Source organism: Oryza brachyantha, chromosome 4 (genome assembly GCF_000231095.2).
Source record: "Oryza brachyantha chromosome 4, ObraRS2, whole genome shotgun sequence".
Taxonomy (NCBI): Eukaryota; Viridiplantae; Streptophyta; class Magnoliopsida; order Poales; family Poaceae; genus Oryza; species Oryza brachyantha.
Window position 1 is genome coordinate 13,585,747 of NC_023166.2, and position 21,650 is coordinate 13,607,396.

Here is a 21,650-nt window from a genome sequence, read left to right on the forward strand (position 1 = left end):
TGGCATTTACATGCCATTACTTCCATTGTTTGATTCATCCCTTTCATTTCATCCGTTTAAGCATTAAAATTGTCAAAATGTGAAAACCTCTTACTGACATAAATGGCAGAAATCAGGCATTAAACAACGCGGTGTCAAATTTGTTTATATTTGAATATCAAGGAAAACAAACGGATCTGAAGAAATAACATGTCAAGCAACCATGCTAAATTATTAGTGCAACATTCATAGAATGATCTTTGTTTTTTTGGCAACAGCTTGGAGAACAAAAGCAGCGGCATAAATCCAAACCAGAAGATAGCAGTGCCACCGACGAGAAGACTCTCAAACAGGAGACTTAGAGTGGTCCGGCAAATGTCCCATTCTCCCTCTGTTCGTTCCACTTCTCAACCTGATTAGAAGAGACGGAAAAGCTAATGATAACCAAGAAAACAACCTAACTGTGGTTCTTTAGAGCAAGTTTTATGGTAGAGGCAATGGTCCCCTCTAATTTTATCCACACCATCTATTCACGAATTTAAAACCAACATATACTCTACTACCAATCAACTCTTCTCTTTCTCCCTCATTTATTAATGTTTGTGTAGAGGTTGCTCCTCCTCTCTCTCTCTCTTTCCTTCCCTCCTCCACATCATCTTTTAAGTTTACATAGAACCTTAGGGCTAATGCTTAGATGTCTATCTACTTGCTGTTAACAGTTAAAAGTTCCCAGTCATGCACCACAGTAATAGCTTGTGGAGCAAGTGGTATAATGCGGACTAGTTAAGAACTAATAGAGGAATAAAGAAATTACAGAGAAATGAAATTAAAGTTATAACATTAGTTGAACAATTGAAGGCCAGCACATGAAACAGACAACAGTCAACTGAAAAAGACGTTTTGAAAGCACATCTGAAGCTGCATAAAGGGGCCATCAACATAACAGTTGTTGACAAACCTGGTACTTCAAGAAGTAACTCTCCAGGATATCCTATAGCTAGTTTCATGCATCAGAATTGTTCATAAGAATCAAATTATCTTTATTGAATCCTAATGATTCTACATTGGCAGATTTTTTTTCTGCCAGATGCGGTTGGCACTTGCTAGTCTACAGGGCAGGTTAGCATCACTACTGAAGCATCTAAATGACACAAGATAATTAAATATTAACGCATATGTCCAAATGTACGCAAGGGAATGTGCTGGTTTTCTGCTTCAGACCAGTGATATGCTGATATGACAATATTGATGGGAAGCAACTAATTTTATGGAGTGGTATTTTATATTATATATAGCTTTTTAAAGCTAGAAGCAAGGTTTCAGGTTTAGAATCAGTAATTCAGATAATACATTAGTCACATTGCAGCAAGTTCAAGTGCTATTGAACTGAAAAACTGGGATTGCCAAATTCATGATCAATTTATAATGCTTTTACATGTTAAAAATGAAATATAACGGTGGTAGCCAGTGAAGGACAGCAAAAACACTCACCCATTCTGCTGGGCAGAGAGACCGGTAGTACTTGGCAAATTTCTCACAGTCAGCAGTTGCTTCCCCTTTGGCATTCACACATCTGATTTCATAAAAGGTTCAACAAGTAAAAAATTTACTGGCATATTTTGTGCAAGGTAAAGTTATTGTGTATGATATACCTGTGGTACTCAATATAGCGTGTGAAACAGTGTCTGGTTTGGTTTGTTGTAGGAAAGCGGAAATCAGCAGGTGCTGTTTTTATCTCGATCTGATAAATAAAAAAATGAACTGCAATGAGTACAACATAAGAGGGGGGAAAAAGCAATGCAAAATACAACTTTGGAAAAAATATATTATCGGATTCAGAATTAAAAAATGAAAAAGGGGAGCAACCAGAGAACCACTAAGAAGGTAAAATTTTCAACGAATGGGACATAAGATGCTTCTAGAGATGCTCACTTAACTTAAAAATTAACATAGAAACTACAAACAAAAGAGCAACATCATCTTGACAAGAGATAGCAAACCATAAAGTATTTTTTCCCTCGATTAAGGATAAGTTGGGGAATTCTAGAAGATGTTCAGCACTCAAAACAATAACTGCAAGCACGGTTCACCTTTCCGATTGAGTGCTGGAATTTGACCCCCCCAACGGTACGACATTTTTGGCATAATTCTGATCAATGTTTGGTCGAATTTTAATGTTTCAACTTTGAATTCTCGAAAACCATTCAAAATTTTATTAGGAATCCACTTTTGTCCAGCGTGAAGACCTCGAAATTTGATGGTTTTAGTAAAAAAAAAGTGATTGCAGATAGCTTTGTTTGATATTTTTCCAACAGATAGCTAAAGCAATCAACTACCCATCTTTCGTACTCTCTTGAGCTGTCTAGCCTATCCACTTATGTCACTCATGCAGGTCATGCAGTACGAGTAAGCCATACAGATTGACAACCTAAAATTATGCACCTAATATATTCCCTATATTCCATATTATAGGACTTTCTGGTCTTGACTAGATTCATTTGTGCGCTAATGAATCTAGATATATATACAAAATATATACATTGATACATAGATAAATCTAGACAAACTTAGAAAGTCTTATGATATGGAACGGAAAGAGTATCATTTAGTGAACTCATCCTTATGAACTCATCCGCGAACCTTGTAGTGATCTAGCCCGATCTACCCATAAAAATCCCGTAATCTTCCAACGCAGAAGCCTTCGGATCGGACAAAAGGATCAGGCAAACAAAGACCAAGCACCGGGTCGAAGCAGTCCCCAGAACAGCCATCTAACACGGGTAGAAACAGGAGAACCTAGTCCTCGTCAGAACCAACACACCCATCACGAAATCGCACCCTGCGCGGACATCCAGGCGCATACGCACCGAAGAGATCCAGTGGACGAGATCCAAAACTCTGACCGCCCGATCGACGGATTCAAATCGAACCAACAAATGTCGCGGCGGCGCGGCGCGGCGCCGGAGACGAACGCTCAGGCCCAACCCAGTGGAGGATCTATCGGTATAGAGGGGATCCCAGGATGTTCTCTCACCTCGGCCATCTCGTGGGGGTCGGAGACCGGAGACCAGGGACCGGAGGCGAGGAGGGGAATCGCGGCGTCGCGGAGCGGAGGACCGAGCCGAAGCCGAATGGGAAGGGGAGGGGGGCGACGACGACGACGCGGTAGTGCGTGGGCCTGGTCAAAGGCGGAGGCTTAATATCCGGATCTGGGCCGTTAGATCGCGCGGGCCCATAAACCACTTGAGGCCCAACTAAGTGATAAATTTCCTATTTTTTAATAAGAAAAAAATACTGGGTAAAGATATGTTTGATTTGAAGCCAAAATTTGTCATGACGAAATATTGGCATTTTTAACAGTAATTTGGCATTGTCAAAAACTTTGTCTGTGATTAGCAATGTTTTGGCATGGTGGCAGGTCAAACAAGCCCTACCATCGCAAGTACAATAATGTGTTGGCCATTTTGACGCTGGCACGCACTGATTTCATGGACGCCAACGTTGGAGTCGTGCATGCCCGAAAAATCAAAATCACGCGGTCGGGTCGAACCGAATCTGTGTCGGCAGAAATCCGGTGTGGGCGCTGCTACGACGAAAGCGACGGCGTAACCTATCGCTTCTCGGCTCTGTTCACAGGCGACGGATCCGAGTCCTAAGAGCCATTTGGATGTTTGGATTTAGTTGGCTTCTTCATAATCTTACCCTGTCGATCAGTATGTGGTCTGCCATGCAATCGCCGGTGCAATCGCCGGTGCCGTCGCCTTCATCTGATTTTTCTGTTCAAGTTATAGCGGCGATGCCGCAACTCTTACTATGATAAAATTTGATCAAATTTATAGAATTTCTAGCATCAAAGTTTTTAAATACTTAGATTAAATATAAAACAAATGATATATATAGATTTTTGTAAAAGTACTATCATAACATTATAAGCTTATTATATTTTATAAGTATTTTGATATAAAATTGGTAGTTTGAATTTTAATTGTAAACAATAAATATTTTTGACAACTTGTGGTAGCAAGAACTGTTTCTCAGGTCATATCAAACCTGAAGGTTTTGTGGTCAAAAGAAGAAACTCTCAGCTGTTTATCGTGTGGCCCAGCTGCTCAGGGCTTTCACCTTATCTTTCCCCTTCTGCTTATGTATAAGCCAGAATTAACCTTAATAAGAGTTGAATTTGGGTTTCCACACTAAATTTTTTTTTCAGCCATGTCTTTTATATCACTGATAATGTGTATATAAATTTTTTATCCATAGATTCTTTTGTTTGAAAATATAGGCCAATCACCTTTTTTGTTATGCAGTCCGGAAAGGGATATGGATTAGTTCACCACACTCAACATCCTTTACTTCTGTGAGACTGTGACTTGACTAATTTCTGAAAATGAGATAAACTTAATTCTGCCTTATGTCACTTTACCTATCCCTGAAACTAGCTGTCAGGTTCCAGGAAAGCATATACGACCAAACAAAGAATCACATGTTTTCTTCTACCCGTTCTTGCCGGATCTTCATAAGTGCCGGATCTCCAACTTATGAAGGAACTACACGACTGCACCTGGCGTTTAAAACAAGGACTCCTAGCACAATTGCACAAAGTATCAGCTCATTTTATATTTAAAGGAAATCGCCTCAAAATGCGCGTGTAACAACAAAAAAAAAACTGTCAGACCCCGAAATTACAAAGTCGACAAAAATAATAAAAGCATCACGAACAAGTCATGCTTTCATTTGTCAGGCGAGCAGGGAGGAGATATTATGCAGTTACGTAAATACATCAGCCTTCTCTTGCCCCCACTTAGGCGGCTAACCCTGTCAAACTTGCCCAAACATATGTACAAATTGCTCCATATGCTCGTACCGATCTTCTCGTTTGTTCATTGCACCATCAAAAGGCCAGCACTGGTCAGTGGACAGATAAACACAGGCAGGAAAAGCAACAGCTGGGGAACAGGAGAGGACAAGGAGATGCACACAGCACTTAAATTGTACTAGTACTATCTAGCTAGCTGGGCGGAGGAACCAGACAAAAAGGCCAAGTGGTGAAAGGAATAATTGGACCAGAATTATCATTGCCATACGGTTAAAAAACATCCAAGATATCATCGGTTATCCCTATCTACTATCCCATCCATACTCTTTGGTTTTAAAATTACACGGCGTAGAAAAATAAGAAAGAAACGAGGAAAAAGGTGAGAAAAAAAAGATCGCACTTTTTTTCTGAGAGCTGCGAGGATCCACGCTTGCAGCGAACCCGATCTGATCTGCAGATAAATGTTATGGTGATCAGCAGTCCAACACATGGGAGTGATCTCTTGCACGCCCCACAAATTTCGTGTGGTCTGGGGCAAACGCAGCCGTGAGCTTTTTCCTGCAGCTCTAGAAGCCGAGCAGCTAGAGCAGAACCGGTAAAAGAAAAAAAAAAGACCTATTCGGTGGGAAGAAATTTTAGCTCATAAAAATAAATATTTGAGAAATAGAAATGCATGCACATATCAATTTATAAAAAAAAATTAAAGTGATTTGGATTGGTAAATTTTTTGAATGTTTGTTTCTGGTATGCTCCATTCCGGTAAGGTGAGGGTCTCTTTGGTTTAAATGATTTTCAAAAAAAGAGAAATTCCTTAAAAAATTTTATAAAATTCCTGTGTGTGGAGGAGGGCTCAACGGGTTTTAAGTTTTAACAATAAAAATCTGATCATTTTTTCCCCTACGAATGAATACCTCAATCCGTTGTCAATTTTCCCCTATACCCGCGAAAGCGGCGCCGAAAATTACTCCGCTTTGCGACCCGCGGCCGCGGATGGTGGCGGTGGTGGGGCCAAGGAGCGGAGCGAGAGACGTTGCGAGCCGCGAATCCCGCCAGCGTGTATGGGCCCACCTGCCACGCGTGAGCCTGAGCCGTGGCGCGACGCACCAGCCGGTCCATGGGCCGCCTCTCTCCGCGCACGCGAGCCGCGGGTCGGTCCGATTCCTTTTCCGTTGGCGGGTCGCGAACACGAAGGAACCCGGATCCGATAGCGGCCGCTATAAATACCCGCCCAAATCAGGGTTTCCTCTCCCCAGCCGCACCCGCACGCTTTCTTGCCTAAGAAAATCCGCCCCCCGCCGCCGCTCCCCGCTTCTTGGCCGCCGCCGCCGCTCTCTCGGAGAGAGGAAATCGTCCGGAGGCTGCCAGCCTGCTAGCGAGAGAAGGAGAGTTTTTTTCTTCGCTGCTAGGGGTTGGGTCGAGAAGAGGGGAAGCAAAGGGGGGTGGGATTCGTGAGATCGAAATTGGATCACGCGGGGGCGCGCTCGGGATTGGGGGATTCCAAACACAGCTTCGTTGAATTGTAAGTTTGTCTGTTGAAAACCCTCTCCGTAGCTTGGATTTATGATTTGTATGGTGTGGTTGTTAGGTTTTGCTATTGTTCATGATGAATTCGGAATTCTGGTTAGTTGGTTTAGATATGCTTATCTTTGTAAAAATATTCAGCGGTTTACCTTTTGACCTTGCATGTACTGTAAAATCTAGGCTGTTCTGTTGCGTTGTTCGTGATTAGCAGATTACCGTTAAAGCTACCCTGTATTTCTTCATGCAAGAATACGTGTGCTCAGATTCCTTAGAGGCATAGGAAAATTGTTCTTTTTTCTATCTCTATATGACTGAAGAAAAAACAATTCTTTTTCTACGAGAAATCATGGACATATTTTGTTTTTAATGCAAATGTACCGTATTAAAATAAGGTTCTGTAATTTCGCATGCCACCAACGATATTACGCATAAAAGGATTGGGGGCAAAACTTACTTGAATATAGGAGTATCAACTGTAATCTGAAACCAGATGAGAACACGGTGGTAGATCTGAATCCAGGTGATAGTTCAGCCCTAAATCTGAGTTTAAGCCTGAGCACTAATATATGATTCATCGTAAAGGACATTGTGGCTTATAGGAATTGAAACAGAACGTGGAAAATTAGGAACTGAAGCATATTAATTGACCTGTCCTGTTGAGGCACTGGTGGTTGTAATGCAGACATGCAATATTTCTTAGCTAGAAGCTGAAATTGATTGTATGGTTCTTTATCTGTTTACTCTTTGGCATTGTTCGATTGTTTCTTCTTGAAATTATTGAAACGGTCTCAGTTGTACACTTTTTCATTAATCTGGCATATATCTTATACTAAAATATAGGCCTTTTTCTTCCTAGTCGTCAGTTTTTTTGAACCTAATATTTACCTTTTTTATTCTTGTGCAGTAAGTGGATGTACTAATGGAGTCAAAGGGTGGCAAAAAGAAGTCTAGCAGTAGTCGTTCCTTGATGTATGAAGCTCCCCTTGGATACAGCATTGAGGATGTTCGACCTGCCGGAGGCGTGAAGAAGTTCCAGTCTGCTGCTTACTCCAACGTAAGCATCAAACAGAAAGATTTAATTTCAAATGTTGTTTCTTTAGATGTTCTGCTAATCATGTTGATTTTTCCTTTTGTTTCAGTGCGCGAAGAAGCCATCCTGATAGCCCTTTCGGCTTCTCCATCCTAGTAGTTTAGTGATTTCCCTGCATTTCCATTTTGGCACTTTTCTTCTGACCTATCTCTCTGGCTGCTGCTTCCTGATAATCGACCAGTCCTCTAGTCTTGCTCCCTGCACTCCTCCATTCTCCATCTCTGGCACAGTTTTCTGATCGACCTGCTCCAATGGGTGTCCTGTCTGTTGCTGACCCTCCCCCAGTCTCAGCGATTGGGTTTGAGGGCTATGAGAAGCGCCTTGAGATCACCTTCTCTGAGGCGCCTGTCTTTGCTGACCCTAATGGCCGGGGTTTGCGCGCCCTCTCCAGGGCCCAGATTGACTCTGTTCTGGATATTGCACGGTGCACCATCGTGTCTGAGCTGTCCAACAAGGATTTTGACTCCTATGTCCTCTCTGAGTCCAGCCTATTTATCTATACTCATAAGATTGTGATCAAGACTTGTGGGACTACCAAGCTTCTGCTCACCATTCCAAGGATTCTTGAGCTTGCTGAAGGGCTGTCCATGCCACTTGCTGCTGTGAAGTACTCCCGTGGGATGTTCATCTTCCCCAGTGCACAGCCTGCCCCCCACAGGAGCTTCTCCGAGGAAGTTGCTATCCTGAACCGCTACTTTGGTGACCTGAAATCTGGTGGTAATGCTTATGTGATTGGAGATCCAGCAAAGCCTGGCCAGAAGTGGCATATCTACTATGCCACCCAGCACCCAGAGCAACCTATGGTTACCCTTGAGATGTGCATGACCGGATTGGACAAGAAGAAAGCTTCAGTCTTTTTCAAGACCTCTGCTGATGGCCACACTTCATGTGCTAAGGAAATGACAAAGCTATCGGGCATCTCTGACATTATCCCAGAGATGGAGATTTGCGACTTTGACTTTGAACCCTGTGGCTACTCCATGAATGCAATCCATGGCTCTGCATTCTCTACCATTCATGTGACCCCGGAGGATGGCTTCAGCTATGCCAGTTATGAGGTTATGGGCTTTGATGCATCTGCTCTTACTTATGGTGACCTGGTGAAGAGGGTCCTCAGGTGCTTCGGCCCTTCCGAGTTCTCTGTTGCTGTTACCATCTTTGGTGGGCATGGCCATGCTGGAACATGGGCAAAGGAGCTCAATGCTGATGCTTACAAATGCAATAACATGGTAGAGCAGGAGCTGCCCTGTGGCGGCCTCCTCATCTACCAGACCTTTGACGCTACTGAAGACGTTGCTGTTGTTGGATCGCCCAAATCTGTCCTTCACTGCTTTGAGGCCGAGAATATGGTGAACCCTGCTCCTGTTAAGGACGGTAAACTGCGCAATCTTCTCTCCTGGGGAGAGGATGCATTGGAGGAGACGGATGGAGTGTAAGACGAGTAAGACGGGACCTCTGGTGACGATTTAGTGCTTTGTTTTCGTTCGTGGCATTTTTATTTGTTGAGGTTGTCGTTTGGTTATTCTGTGAAGCAGCCAGCCAGGCTATTAGTATTTTCGTTTGTAAGCATGTGCTCCTGCTCTTGCGACATGTGCTTGGTCTAAATAATAATGGTAAATTGAAAGCTCTAGGTGGTCAGCTGCGTCTACCACAATGAGCATGCGTCTGGAGAAATGTTGTCAAAACATATGAATAACTATTTGCTGTGGAATTTCCTTGTCTTTACAATTCATTCCGGTCGTTCTCAAATGTTAATTTCTATTGCTGATGGAGTAATGTACTAATGTATGTGTTTTGATTATATTCATTCATCTGCTTAGGAGAGACTTGTATTGAGTTGTATATGCAGCGACCTGTTCGGTTCCCTGTGCTTATCTTCTGACACTCGTTGACCCATATGTGTATTATTACTCGGAGGGTGTAGCTGTACCCGTGGCATGGATCATGCCGTGGCCTGTTGCTGAATACATCGCTGTCGCTGAATGTAGTACCTTCTCGCTGAATTTGTTATACGGCAAGACAGTGACCTCTCCCTCCGTAATTTTGTTGCTTTAGATTGGGTTCGGCTTTCGTTGAGATAAGGAGGATTACATGGTCTCGATCACGGACGCGTAAGCATAGTCGTTCCTGCCGACCTGCCGTCTTCTAACGCATCTGAGTTCTGATGACTGAGGAGCCGATTCCTCCGACGAGGCGCTCCGTCGCTGTTCCGTTTACGCTTCCTACTCTGTTTGCTTCATCAGTTGCGATACGTTGGTGTTTAATTTCGTTGTTATCTTTTCATTTATGCTGTATTTAAGCCAAAATTTAAAATTCTTAACTACACATTTATAGTTGATTTTAGCTTATTTTTCCCATCACATGTTATTTTGTAGCTCTTGTTTTTAAATTATTAAGAACACATAAATAAAAATTTTGTTTCTCAATTATTTTTTATTAATAAATATATCGTTTAGCCTTTTTTCAATCTCTCTTTGCTCGTGCTACTCTCTTCTCTCCCTCTCTCGTACTCTCGTCGTGGCGGAGACATCTGCGCTGGGGAGGTGATCTCAAACCTGGATGCGTTGCTTGGCCGCCATGATATGCCGAGTCTAGAACGCGAACAGCTAGGTGCTCACAGAACGTGCCAAATCATCGTGGGGAATATGCCCAGGTCTGGCGCCCATACGATAGGATGCTCATCCGGACGTTCTCAGCCACTCAGAGGTCCATGCGTATCAATTCCACCCTCCCTCTTTGGCCCGCGCACTGCACGTAGCCACGTAGGACGTAGCCGCCTACTAACGTAACCAGGTCGTGGATCGATTCGCCGAACCTCACACGGACGATCGGACCGACGCGAGATGGAAACTTCTCAAAAACATCACATCGAATCTTTAGACATTTAAATAAAGCATTAAATGTGGATGAACCAAAAAACTAATTTCATAGTTATGGGAAAATCATGAGACGAATCTTTTGAGACTAATTAATACGTGATTAGCCATAAGTGTTACAGTAACCAACATATGCTAACGACGGATTAATTAGACTCAAAAGATTCATCTCGCAGTTTTCAGGCAAGTTGTGAAATTCGTTTTTTCATTCTTATCCAAAACTCATTCTGATGTCCGCTCAAACGTACGATGTGACATTTTTACCAAAAATATTTACAATCTAAACGCCACCAAAACAAAATATATATATATTCGCTGCCAGAGCCGAGAGGGAACCTATCTCCCGCACGTCGGCCGGCAAAATTAAAGTGGAGTGGTTGATGATGCAACAATGGGCAACTTGGCTAGACGCCGCGAGAAAGGACAAAGGCGACCGACGGGAACCCACGGCTCGGTCGCTGCGACACGCCCGTGCCGTGCAGCGTGCATGTGCCGCGCCGAACGAATTTATAAGGTCTCCGTTCAGTTGGGCGGGCCGCCCGTCGCTCGGGAGCTGGCGGTTGGTGGCACCTGCCGCGAGACGAGCGGCCCGCGACGTGTTCTTTTTTTCTCAAGGATTTTCAGCCCAAACTGCTGCTACGGCGGGGCTGCGGATTTGATGTCGGGTTCGCCGCGAGAAGGATTTGATGTCGGGTTAGCCCGTGAACCATCTTGAGGTTTCCACCTGTCTATTGCTCTGCTGCTGGCCATTCTTGTGGGGCAGGTCTAATACGCGACCGATCGCTCACCCCCAGCGCTAGCGATCGGATTTTTACTATACGATACCCTTTCTCTCTCTCCCTATATATATATATATATACACATTTTTTTAGGTCTATAAAAATTTATATACATAAATTTTATACATATAAACTTTATAAACATAAACTTTAGATATATATTTATACCCATAAACTTTATACACATAAACTTTATACATATAAACTAAAAAAACATATACACAGGAAATGAGCCGGCCCATGTATCCTTATATACCAAAAACATGCTGTTTTTTCGTATGGGCCAAACATGGGCTAAACATGGACCAGAAACAATAGTTTTGGAGGTGTTCTCACGCGCGAAATAGCCTTTTCGATTCTTGTGCCCAGAAAGCCCTTGTGTCATCTATCCGACGACATGACTCGCACAGCTTCTTTCCTGAGACCCCCGAACAGAAAAACAAATTTCATGCCTCTCTGGACATTTGGCTCGAAGTAGAAAGTGGTTTAATACATCGTTTATGTGTTTAAGAATTCGATGTGATATTTTTAGACAGGTTCCGACCTGCTAACAGACGCATTTATTATCAATCCCATGGCCCGGAGAACGGGTATGCTTCTGGCCAATTAACCTGCTAATTGGAGTACCAAGTGGAGTACTAGTAATTTGAGGCGTGTACTCTCAACGGCTGGTGGATAATTTCACTGAGCTTAACTTGGTTACAGATAAGACGCATCCAGCCATCTACATTATACTCCTTTTTCACTAAATCATGATACCAAGGTTACTACCACAAACACAACAACAACAACAACGAACGAATCAAATATCTCGGATCATTCTCAACACGTCGTGTCGATCTCTCTATGCATGTATGTATCGATCGTGCCGGCCCCGTCCATGGACATACGCATACACGGTCGGTCGCGCTGGTGATCGATTAGCCGTTGACGCGGGAGCAGAGCCGTCGGACCTCGCCGTCGGCGCCGGTCCTGACGCCGAGGCTGGTGAGCCTGGCGAACGAGACGGCCCAGCTGGCGAAGAAGCTCTCCTCGCTCCGCGCGAACGCCTCCACCGTGGCGCGCGTCGTGGTGTTCTGCACCAGCACGGCGTCCGTGCGCAGCAGGCCCCGGCCGGCCAGCAGGTTGGCGAAGTAGGCGTTGTCGAACCGCAGCGCCGACCCCTCGTCGCAGTCCACCGCCGCGGTCGACGACACCGTGCCGTTCACCGCCGAGCACGCCCTGATCAGCTCCCCGGCGTAGTCCGTGTTCATCGCCGCGTCCACGGGCACCGTGCTCCCGTTCGCGTCCACCCGGAACCGCTCGCCGAACGTGGTGCAGTGCGCCGACCCGATGGTGTGGCCTCCTGCGGGCGGGCGCGCGGCCGTGCTCTCGATCGGTCAGAGGAGGGCGAAACGTGATCGAATGCAGTTTCATGCTCCAGCTGCAAAGAGCCGCGTGAGCGTGTGTACCTGAGAGGGTGACGAGGTCGTCCAGGGTGAGCCCCTTGGCGGCGAAGCTCCTCGCCATGGCGTCGACGGAGAAGCCGGTGTCGATGATGTTTGCTCTCACGTTGGAGGCCAGCGAAACCAGGCCGTCCCGCCGCCCCAGTGAGACTGGCACTGACGGCCCTCCGGTCTGGTTTGCAGCAGATGAATGCATAAGCATGACAGTTCATATGTTACTCCAAGTTTTACATTTTCTACAGCTGGTCAATCTGGTCTACCATGTCGATAGGATTATTGCTGTAATTTTGGTTACGGGTGCATTTGCCAAGTCCTATGTTGAATCGACACCTAGATGATGTTGGCGAAATGGTGGGTATTACTGCAAACACTGTATTGCTATTTGCTAGTTACAAAGAAGATATAGTTTCAATGCACATCTGTAATCAAGTTTCAATGTTCCAGTTGTGTCCACCTTTTGTTTCATCAATCTCCTTAGGACCATTAATCATGCCCCCGCAAAATTACGCACATAGAAGATTGTGGTCCAAGAATATAAGATAGCAAACATGGAGCTAATGGAAACAGGATTTTGTTCACTTACTTAAGTTGGCCTACCTGTCTGGTTGTATTTGGGTGTAACCATAGTAGTTCCAAATATTTTCAAAGGTATAGTCATGTAGCATACAGGACCAGGAGCACTCAATACATTGGATGCTTAAAGATCTAGCTGTTGCACAATTAATGTGGATTATTTCCGATGTCCTGTGCTAAAGAAGAGTAGTACATCTGCTTAACTAATCAGTAGCATTTTCTTTTGGAAAATTGGCAAATTTACCGTTTGATGGACTGTAGCTACTAGCAGTCTAGCAAGAGAAACCACATACTGGATCAACGCCGCCTTCGTTCACCCCTCAAGTTAACTTAACACCCTCGTTTTTCGCGTGCACGTTTTCCGAACTGCTAAACGGTGTATTTTTTTAAAAAAATTCTACATGAAAGTTGTTTTAAAAAATCATATTAATCTATTTTATATTTTTTTAATAATTAATTAATCATGTACTAATCTATTACTACGTTTTCTGTACCAGGTAAGTTAACTTACACATGCCTCTACCGAACACAGCCAAGTATATTGGGGAAATGGGTTCTAGTCCCTTGAGGGGATGTCCCATCGTTTCTTGCATGAGTTATGAAAAATTAAAAAAAATGACGAGATAGATTAATATATGATATGTCATTCCACAAAGTCAAGTTCGGCATCCATAAGTTGTAATTAAAATAATAAATTAAACTCAGATTATAGTACATATTCAGTAATTTGTTGTTTTTTGTTGCAAATTAAACTCAGATTACTGTAAACAAATTTGACCATGTTGGTAAGTGATACATCATATATTGACTTTTTATATATTTTTCATAATTATTTAGATGACATGCAAGAAATGAAAGTATATCTCTCTAGGGTTTAAAAGAGTTTCGTGCATATTGGCAGGAATTGGTATACATGATACTTACCAATGTAACAGCATCTCTTGCGGCAAGGACCAAAATGTCGCTGCAGGAAACAGTTGCAGGGCATACAACTTCAAGCAGCCTCTTGGCTGCATCTATGACATTGAAGCCACCAAGTGAGAGGTTTGCAGGATCAGTCCTCTCCGTGCCGCTACCCTCAATCATCACCGATGCATCACATCCCTGAGACCAACAAAAGTTATACCCTGAAAATGACTTTGTATCGTTGTGCAAGCGTGGTTGTCTCACCATTGAGAAAACTAATGAGCTGCAATTGTAAGATAAGTACAATTCGGTACAACTGTTCTTACAATTCTTCCAATTACACCAACACATGCAAGCTGTGGAAGGGTACATTCTGTTTGGTTATACTAACCACTAAGCATGTATAATGGAGAGTCTTCATTAAGCCAGCATCTAGCTTAGTGATCATAATTATTCTAGACTGGACCAATCACTCGACAAAATTCGAATAATGTCATATTATTAGCCGATGCAATTGGTGCCACACAATTCATAGCTATTTTGGGAACAACTAGCGGAAGAAAAGGAAATTTCTAACTTAACTAGTAGTAGAATCAGAAGTTGATTTTCGTCAGATCTGCAGCATTGCAAGTTTAATGCAGATGAAAAAACTATTGTCAACTTCTATAATTTCGTATGAAGGAACTATGGTCATGGTAAAATTACAAAAGACACATTATTCATCATTTATCCACCAGTGCTATGGAAAACAGTTTAAACAGAGGAGCCAAATGGCAATACGCCAGCCCAAGTGACATGAAACCAGGAATTGGTGAGGGCTAGATCTAGCACATGGATTTGTGATATGCCCATCAACATTGCAGACAAGTAGACAACTATTTCACCAATTGCTTGCAGTTGCATGCTTAAGAACTTCCATAGTTCCATGTTGCAATGCCAATGTGACGAATTTGCCAAATGCAAGCAGTATAGTAGCAGATACAGCGATGCGTAGTCATGGCATCAGTTTTCTTACCTCAACAAAGCAGTCATGGAAGAGCATCCTGAGAAGCTTGCCGGGGATGGTGGAATCCAATGTGGAGGCCGACCTGACGACATCCCTCACCGCCAGCTCCACGCTGGGGCAGGACGCCGCGTAGAAATTAGGCGAGAGCTGGCCCTGGGAGGACGGCGACGACGAAGAGTTCGCTGTGGACTTCGTTGGAGCCAGAGGAGGAGGTGGTGGTGGTGGTGGAGATGGCTTCGGAGCTGGCGGTGGTGAAGCCCGAGTAGGAGGAGGGGACGGTCTCGGAGCCGGTGATGAAGAGGGTGGAGGAGACGATGGCTTTGTGGACGGCGTCGCCGCAGGAGGAGACGATGGCTTTGGCGCGGGTGGGGGTGTCGTCCTTGGGGTCGGCGCCGTTGCCGTGGGTGGAGATGACGGCTTTGGCGCCGGCGACGTTGAGGGCGGTGATGGAGGCCGCCTCGGGGCCGGCGCCGCGGCTGGCCGCGGAGAGGGCGATGCCCTTGGCGCCGGCGACTTCGCCGGTGGCGATGGCGCCTTTGGCGGTGCCGGCGTTGCTGACGGGGAGCGCGACCTCGCAGCTGGAGCCGGAGACGCAGACGACCTTGAAGACGGCGGCTGTGAAGAGCTGGAGCCGGAGCCGGAGCCGGAGGCGGCCACGGCCAGAGCCGAAAATACCAGCACCGAGCAAACAACGACAATGCACTGCCGCCGCCGCCGCCTCAGCTGATTCATCTTGCAGCCGAGGAGAACGAGATGCTCATGAGCTAGCCAGCTGAGCTCACGAGCGCGCGCACACACCACCACCACCACCACGTATGTGCAAGAACAGCTAGCTAGCAGCAAAGCAGATGATGAACAGGCTTAGCTTCGATCGGTGCAGGATTGAACGAGTTGGCGCAGGGAATCTCTCTCGCCAGCATTAACGACTGTGGACGCGCACCGGCAGCAGCGACCACTGCGCCTGCGCGACGCACGTACTGCTGGTGCTGGGCGGGCGAGCGAGCCATGCGCCGATTTGATCTAATAAATCGTGGGGGGGAGGGGGGGGGGGGGGCGTGGCGCAACCGACGCTACACCCGCGTACGAGTATACGACATACCGGACGGTCGGCTGGGACAATCTATGGATTTCGAACAGCGGTACGATGGATTATTGGATTACGGCATGCAAGCTAGCACTGCGAGAAAAAAAAAGTTTCGCTTAATTCGCCGGCGGTACCAGTACGACGCAACCTGGTCTAAGGCCCCGTGACTAATAATATAGCCAATAAACTGACTATAAGATTTTTTATAGTCTTTTTATAGCTCACTCATATAATAATTAGCCTTTCATCTTTAATGTAGGACACATATATCTCTCTCACAGATTATCTTAGTTCTTATGTCTAAGCTAACTATAAGTCCGTTTCTCCTCTCTCTCCTCACCCCTCTCTTCCACATCAGCATTTAGCCGGCTTATTGCTATTATCCTTGGTCTTAGCTAGCTCGGGGGCTCCCGTTAATGACGGCTATCTAGTATGGCTAATCTGGTAGATGCCCACTCGAAATCAGCAGCCAGAGCTAGCAGCTGGCTTGCTGGATGCATGTTTTGGTTTTTTTTCTCCCTTTCTTTTGGAAAAAATAAAACATGCATGGCCGCTTGATCTTGTGCAGTTGCAAGCTAGCATGTGCATGTGGATGCGTAAGGTGTATTGATGGCGATGGAGTGAATTGGGTTGGGTGCTGCTTTGGTGTGCCGCAGTAAATTCGGGGAGGGAGGGAGGGTTGATCGATCAGCTCCCGCGGCTAGATCAGCTCAGCTCGGTCACTGCAGCGCCATTGATGGCGGCATTTACTCCGGCGACGCGGTTGGTAATGGTTGGGGGCCGGCCGGCCGGCCGGGAGAGGGTCGGCGACGCCTACGACGGCCCGGCGCTCGGCGGGCGGGGCCTGCAGCTGCAGACCGGCGCCACCTGCCCTGCGCGCCGCTGTGCGCGCGACGACGGTGGCGGTGGAGTTGGAGGTGTTCCGCGGTAGGCAAGCGAACGGTGGCAGTGGGTTTTATGACTGCCGGCCAACTAACTACCGGGACATGCAGTGTTCAGAATCGCTCGTGCCTTCTTTCCCGGTAGGGACGGGCGTAATGGGTAGTGGTATAGTAGTAGTACATGTATATGATGCCGCTTCACGCAAAATCCATGTAGAAAAAAACCAATGAACTCTGATATATCGTCTCGCCACTGAACTACGTTGATGCAGATATTTGTATCCCTGTTGCGTAAAACACTTTTCGTATATACTACATACACCGTAACACATGCAAAAAAGAAGAGGGGTAAATACGTTCTCTACCAAAACGGAGACCAACAATGTTTATGCGTTCACTGGTACCTCCAGTGTCACCGATTTATTTTTTTTTTCAGAAGAAGAAATAAAACAAATCGTATTGGTGAGGCCATGGGCTGCGTTCCACGCATATTTTCCTTAGATTTTTTTTGCTTTTACGCACACGCTTCCGAACTGTTAAACGGTATATTTTTTACTAAATAAATACACAAAGAAGATTATCATATCATATTTCTAGAGTAGATTTTTAACTTCGTGTAGCTAATTATGTCGTTTATATCATTAAATAGCTATCATAAAATTAGATAATTTTTTCTTTCATCAATAATCTTTAAATTAACACAACCATGGTCTCATGGATTATTAAAAGTAACAACTCTGGATATGCGTGTGTACTTTTGGTTTTGGAGCTCTAAAAGTCACGTGGATGAATTGATGATATACTGTCCTAGAATTATTTCTTCCAGGCCCAGTTAAGTTCAGACTGGCCCATCCAAGAGCAGGCCGCGTCGAATCTGGCATTTGAATGGGCCGGAAACGCTAGGGTTTATCAGCCTTCCTTCCTCAGACAGCCCTTGTTTTTTCTCTTTCCGTCGCCGCTTCTTGCCCTGTCGCCGAACCGCTCGCCGGCGTTCCGCCGGAACAGCTCGACGTCCACCTTGCGAACTCGGCGGCCTAGCATGGGGAAGTAGCGTACGAGGCGAGAGGCCTGAGGCTAATGGAAGAAGTTATGGGCACGGCGAACAGCGGCGGCGGCAGCGGCGGAGGTGAAGGGGACGGCGAGCGGACGGGACGGTGGCGCGCTGAGGAGGTCATCGCTGGCAACCACGCGGCCCTCGAGGCTCTCCGGGAGCTCGTGATGTATCCTCTCCTCTACGCCCGCGAGGCCCGCGTGCTCGGCCTCAATGTATTGTCGCCTATCCATTCTTCGTCCTCCCCCGATCTTATAATCCTTTGCACTTATTTTTAAATTCATTTTTGAGGTAATCTTGCATCTTGCAGTTTCCCAGAGGATTGCTGCTCCATGGCCCTTCCGGCACCGGAAAGGTACTTTTACAGTGTTCATGTTTTTAATCCGGTGCAACCTATGACTAATGCATCGCTTAGACTATGGTTCATTTGGAGTTCGCCTTGATCCTGCGAATTTTGCTGCTGGTATAGCAATTTGCAAGTTCTGAAACGTTTACTGCTTGTTATGCTGTCAGAAAAGCATGGTCCGAGCTGTTGTTCGAGAATGCAATGCCCACCTGACAATGATTGAGTACTGACTTAACTCTAATTGGTTAACCTCTGTTTTGCTTTTAACTGCACATTTTGATTTGACACTTAATATGGCGTGCTTATGTTTACAGTTCAATTTCTGTGCATAAACCCCACGCTGGTGAGGGGGAGAAGTTCTTGCGAGAGGCTTTTACTGAAGCATACTCACAGGCATCACAGGATAGACCAGCGGTGATATTCATTGATGAACTTGATGAAATATGTCCACCACGTGGCACTAGGTGAGTTTGTTAGGTTTTACATTATCTACATATTTTATAGTCGTCGAAAAGCCTTCTTTAATGTATTTTTACAGGAGGGAACAAGGGTCCCGCATTGTTGGTCAGCTGCTGACTCTGATGGATGGAAACAAGAAGTCATCGAAGATGCTTCCCCACGTAGTTGTTGTTGCATCAGCTACCAGGTCAGGAAATATCTGTTGCATGATTTGTGATCTTAGCAAATAACATAACATTTTAAGATCATGCTAGGAAATTCACTAAGTGCATTTATGTTTCCTTTTCATTATTCTGTTTTTGAACTTTATTTTTCTCTTAAATAATAGCACCACTTGTTATCATTAGGGTTGATGCCATCGAGCCAGCGCTGCGAAGGCCTGGACGTTTTGACTCAGAGATAGAAGTTACTGTTCCTACAGCAGAAGAAAGGTTTGAGATTCTTAAGGTATCATATAAAAATAATATAAGAATGTCATTTGATTAATTGGTCTTATCTTTTGTTTTGAAACCTTTTGACAAACCCTGCATTTTTTTTTTGAAGTGTTCAACTTATGTTCATGGTTATTTCTCTTACATAACATGTAATCTTATAGACCGTGTTATTTTCTTAGCTTTATACCAAAAATCTACATCTTGGTGAATGTGTTGATCTTCAATATGTTGCTGCATCCTGCAATGGTTATGTTGGAGCTGATTTACAAGCTTTATGTCGAGAAGCTGCAAGACATGCTTATGGTAGATTGTCGAATTCATCAGAGAGTGAGAATGTGCTAACACTAATCATGGACGATTGGGAGTCTGCTAAATCTGTGGCCAAAAACAGTGTGACAAGAGGGGTAACTAAAGAAATTCCAACTGTTTCATGGGATGATATAGGAGGTCTGAAAGATGTTAAGGTGAGATATACTTCATTTAAAGCTTTGAAGCTTTCTTTTAATCAAACCTCTTTTAATGATGGTTGTTGCTATGCCTCAGAAAAAACTTCAGCAAGCAGTTGAATGGCCCATCAAACATGCTGCTTCATTTGATAGGCTTGGAATATCACCTATCCGTGGGGTGCTTTTGCATGGTCCACCAGGGTGCTCGAAGACTACCCTTGCTAAAGCTGCTGCTTGTGCTGCCCAAGCTTCTTTCTTTTCTTTAAGGTGCGGCATAACAATAGCCGTCTTTTTTTTTCATTTCATCCTTCCACCATGGAAAAAGAAGCTCGTGAATTGCCTAACATTTTCTGATGCGATCCTTATATTGTAAATTCAATAGACATCACTTAATCTCAGATACTCTGAAAGATAGTGATCAGAGGAAGAAAAACAACATAACCTGTTTATTTCATGCAGTGTTACGATCAGGCTGGCATAATTTATCTAAATTCTACTACTTGAATGATTATCTTGTACCTTGAAGGCTGAAGTCCAAATAATATAGCTAGAACACGCCAACCTTTTGAATTCAGAATACAATCTTATGTGCTGTTCTAAATTTCTTATACATTTTCAAACAGTGGTGCTGAGTTATACTCGAAATATGTTGGTGAAGGTGAAGCTTTGTTGCGACGTACATTCCAGATGGCGCGTCTTGCTTCTCCAAGCATTATATTTTTTGATGAGGTGGATGCAATTGCCCCTAAAAGGTGCACACTGAAATCCTGCATCTCGTGACACATACTCATGATGAGAACTTTGATAAGTCATGCATGATGTTGGTAAAAATTATCTCATAGAATTATCATAACAATGTGTTAGTTGTTATAGGCCTTCTTTGACAATTATGTAATAATAACATTTGCTTTTTTTCATGGTGCTCATGATATAGAAATTTGGCATGTGTCAGAAGTATTAAGCATTTTGTGTTGGATATGGTTCCCCAAATGTTCTTTTTATATGATAGTGGAATTACTTTATGATGAGAACTTTGTTTCTGCACATGCAAATCTGATTTCCGCATCTGACAAGTGAATGTCAATTTTTATGATGAAGTAGCCAACATTGGACTTTATGATCTTTCAGAACCGGTCCCAGCGGGAATTCTAGTGGCAATGCCACAGTTGGAGAAAGACTCTTATCAACTCTATTGACAGAAATGGATGGTTTAGAACTGGCTACGGTACTTCTTACATATTTGGCTTGCTGATAGTATTCAAAATTTCAAATGTGATTCTTCTTGTCATATCTCATATGCCCTTTCCCTTTACTAAAACAGTATCTTGCATTTTTAATGTAGGGAATTATTGTATTGGCTGCTACTAATCGTCCGAATGCAATCGATGCTGCTCTTCTGCGCCCAGGGCGTTTTGATATGGTCTCTCCGCCCTCCCTCTCCCTCTCACACATATACAAACAATAACCATGAATTTTCATTAAACTGCAGGTTTTGTATGTACCACCACCAGATGTGGAAGGTCGATATGACATTTTACGCATCCATACACGCAAAATGCCGTTGGGAGAGGATGTGGATCTTTGGAAGGTAGCAGAGCGTACCGAGCTTTTCACTGGTGCAGATCTTGAAGGCCTATGCAGGGAGGCTGGAATGGCTGCCCTGCGGGAATGTCTGCGGTCAGAAAGTTTTGCATGTGATGATATTCACTTCCAAGCCGCGCTAAGATCCTTGCGTCCATCGCTTACACAATCAGTAGTTGACGAGTACTCAAATGCTGCCATCCATGGTCCATTGACGAAGAGAAAACATTAAAAGATGTATTATTCTGGCGCATAAGCATCATTGTCGCTCATTATTAATTCTGGCTAGTCCTCAGAACACCGTTTTATCGGTTCATTGGCAAACATTTTTGTTCTGCTGTATATATGGACCAAACATGTGACATGTTCAGCGTTCC

At 44.5% G+C, this 21,650-nt stretch overlaps 4 protein-coding genes across 5 annotated transcripts; 2 read left to right on the plus strand and 2 right to left on the minus strand.

The window, feature by feature from the left end:
• Nucleotides 1–119: 119 nt before the first annotated feature.
• LOC102718076 (cytochrome c oxidase subunit 6b-2-like) lies at nt 120–3,129 on the minus strand. The gene is made up of 4 exons (XM_006652412.2): nt 3,014–3,129; nt 1,632–1,720; nt 1,471–1,552; nt 120–391 (listed from the first exon to the last, which is right to left on the minus strand). The coding sequence occupies exons 1-4, from the start codon at nt 3,020–3,022 to the stop codon at nt 338–340; spliced, it is 234 nt and encodes a 77-aa protein (XP_006652475.1). The 5' UTR covers nt 3,023–3,129; the 3' UTR covers nt 120–337.
• Nucleotides 3,130–6,055: 2,926 nt separating this feature from the next.
• LOC102718357 (S-adenosylmethionine decarboxylase proenzyme) lies at nt 6,056–9,138 on the plus strand. Its single transcript, XM_015836248.1, has 3 exons — nt 6,056–6,314; nt 7,221–7,370; nt 7,456–9,138. Exon 3 carries the CDS (start codon nt 7,658–7,660, stop codon nt 8,840–8,842), a length of 1,185 nt encoding a protein of 394 aa, XP_015691734.1. The 5' UTR covers nt 6,056–6,314; nt 7,221–7,370; nt 7,456–7,657; the 3' UTR covers nt 8,843–9,138.
• Nucleotides 9,139–11,846: 2,708 nt separating this feature from the next.
• LOC102718644 (peroxidase 18-like) lies at nt 11,847–15,968 on the minus strand. The gene is made up of 4 exons (XM_040523375.1): nt 15,001–15,968; nt 14,004–14,183; nt 12,513–12,678; nt 11,847–12,406 (listed from the first exon to the last, which is right to left on the minus strand). Exons 1-4 carry the CDS (start codon nt 15,721–15,723, stop codon nt 11,982–11,984), a joined length of 1,494 nt encoding a protein of 497 aa, XP_040379309.1. The 5' UTR covers nt 15,724–15,968; the 3' UTR covers nt 11,847–11,981.
• A 1,930-nt stretch (nt 15,969–17,898) lies between these two features.
• Nucleotides 17,899–21,552, plus strand: LOC102721446 (cell division control protein 48 homolog B). 2 transcript variants are annotated; one of them, XM_040523306.1, is made up of 12 exons: nt 17,899–18,222; nt 18,318–18,362; nt 18,521–18,576; nt 18,668–18,817; nt 18,892–18,999; nt 19,160–19,259; nt 19,426–19,710; nt 19,790–19,959; nt 20,316–20,444; nt 20,821–20,917; nt 21,035–21,112; nt 21,182–21,552. In XM_040523306.1, the coding sequence occupies exons 1-12, from the start codon at nt 18,034–18,036 to the stop codon at nt 21,503–21,505; spliced, it is 1,731 nt and encodes a 576-aa protein (XP_040379240.1). In that variant the 5' UTR covers nt 17,899–18,033; the 3' UTR covers nt 21,506–21,552. The 2 variants fall into 2 exon arrangements, with proteins under 2 accessions (XP_040379240.1, XP_015691779.1); XM_015836293.2 differs by lacking the exon at nt 18,521–18,576 and having other exon boundaries at nt 18,131–18,222.
• The last annotated feature ends 98 nt before the right edge of the window (nt 21,553–21,650 follow it).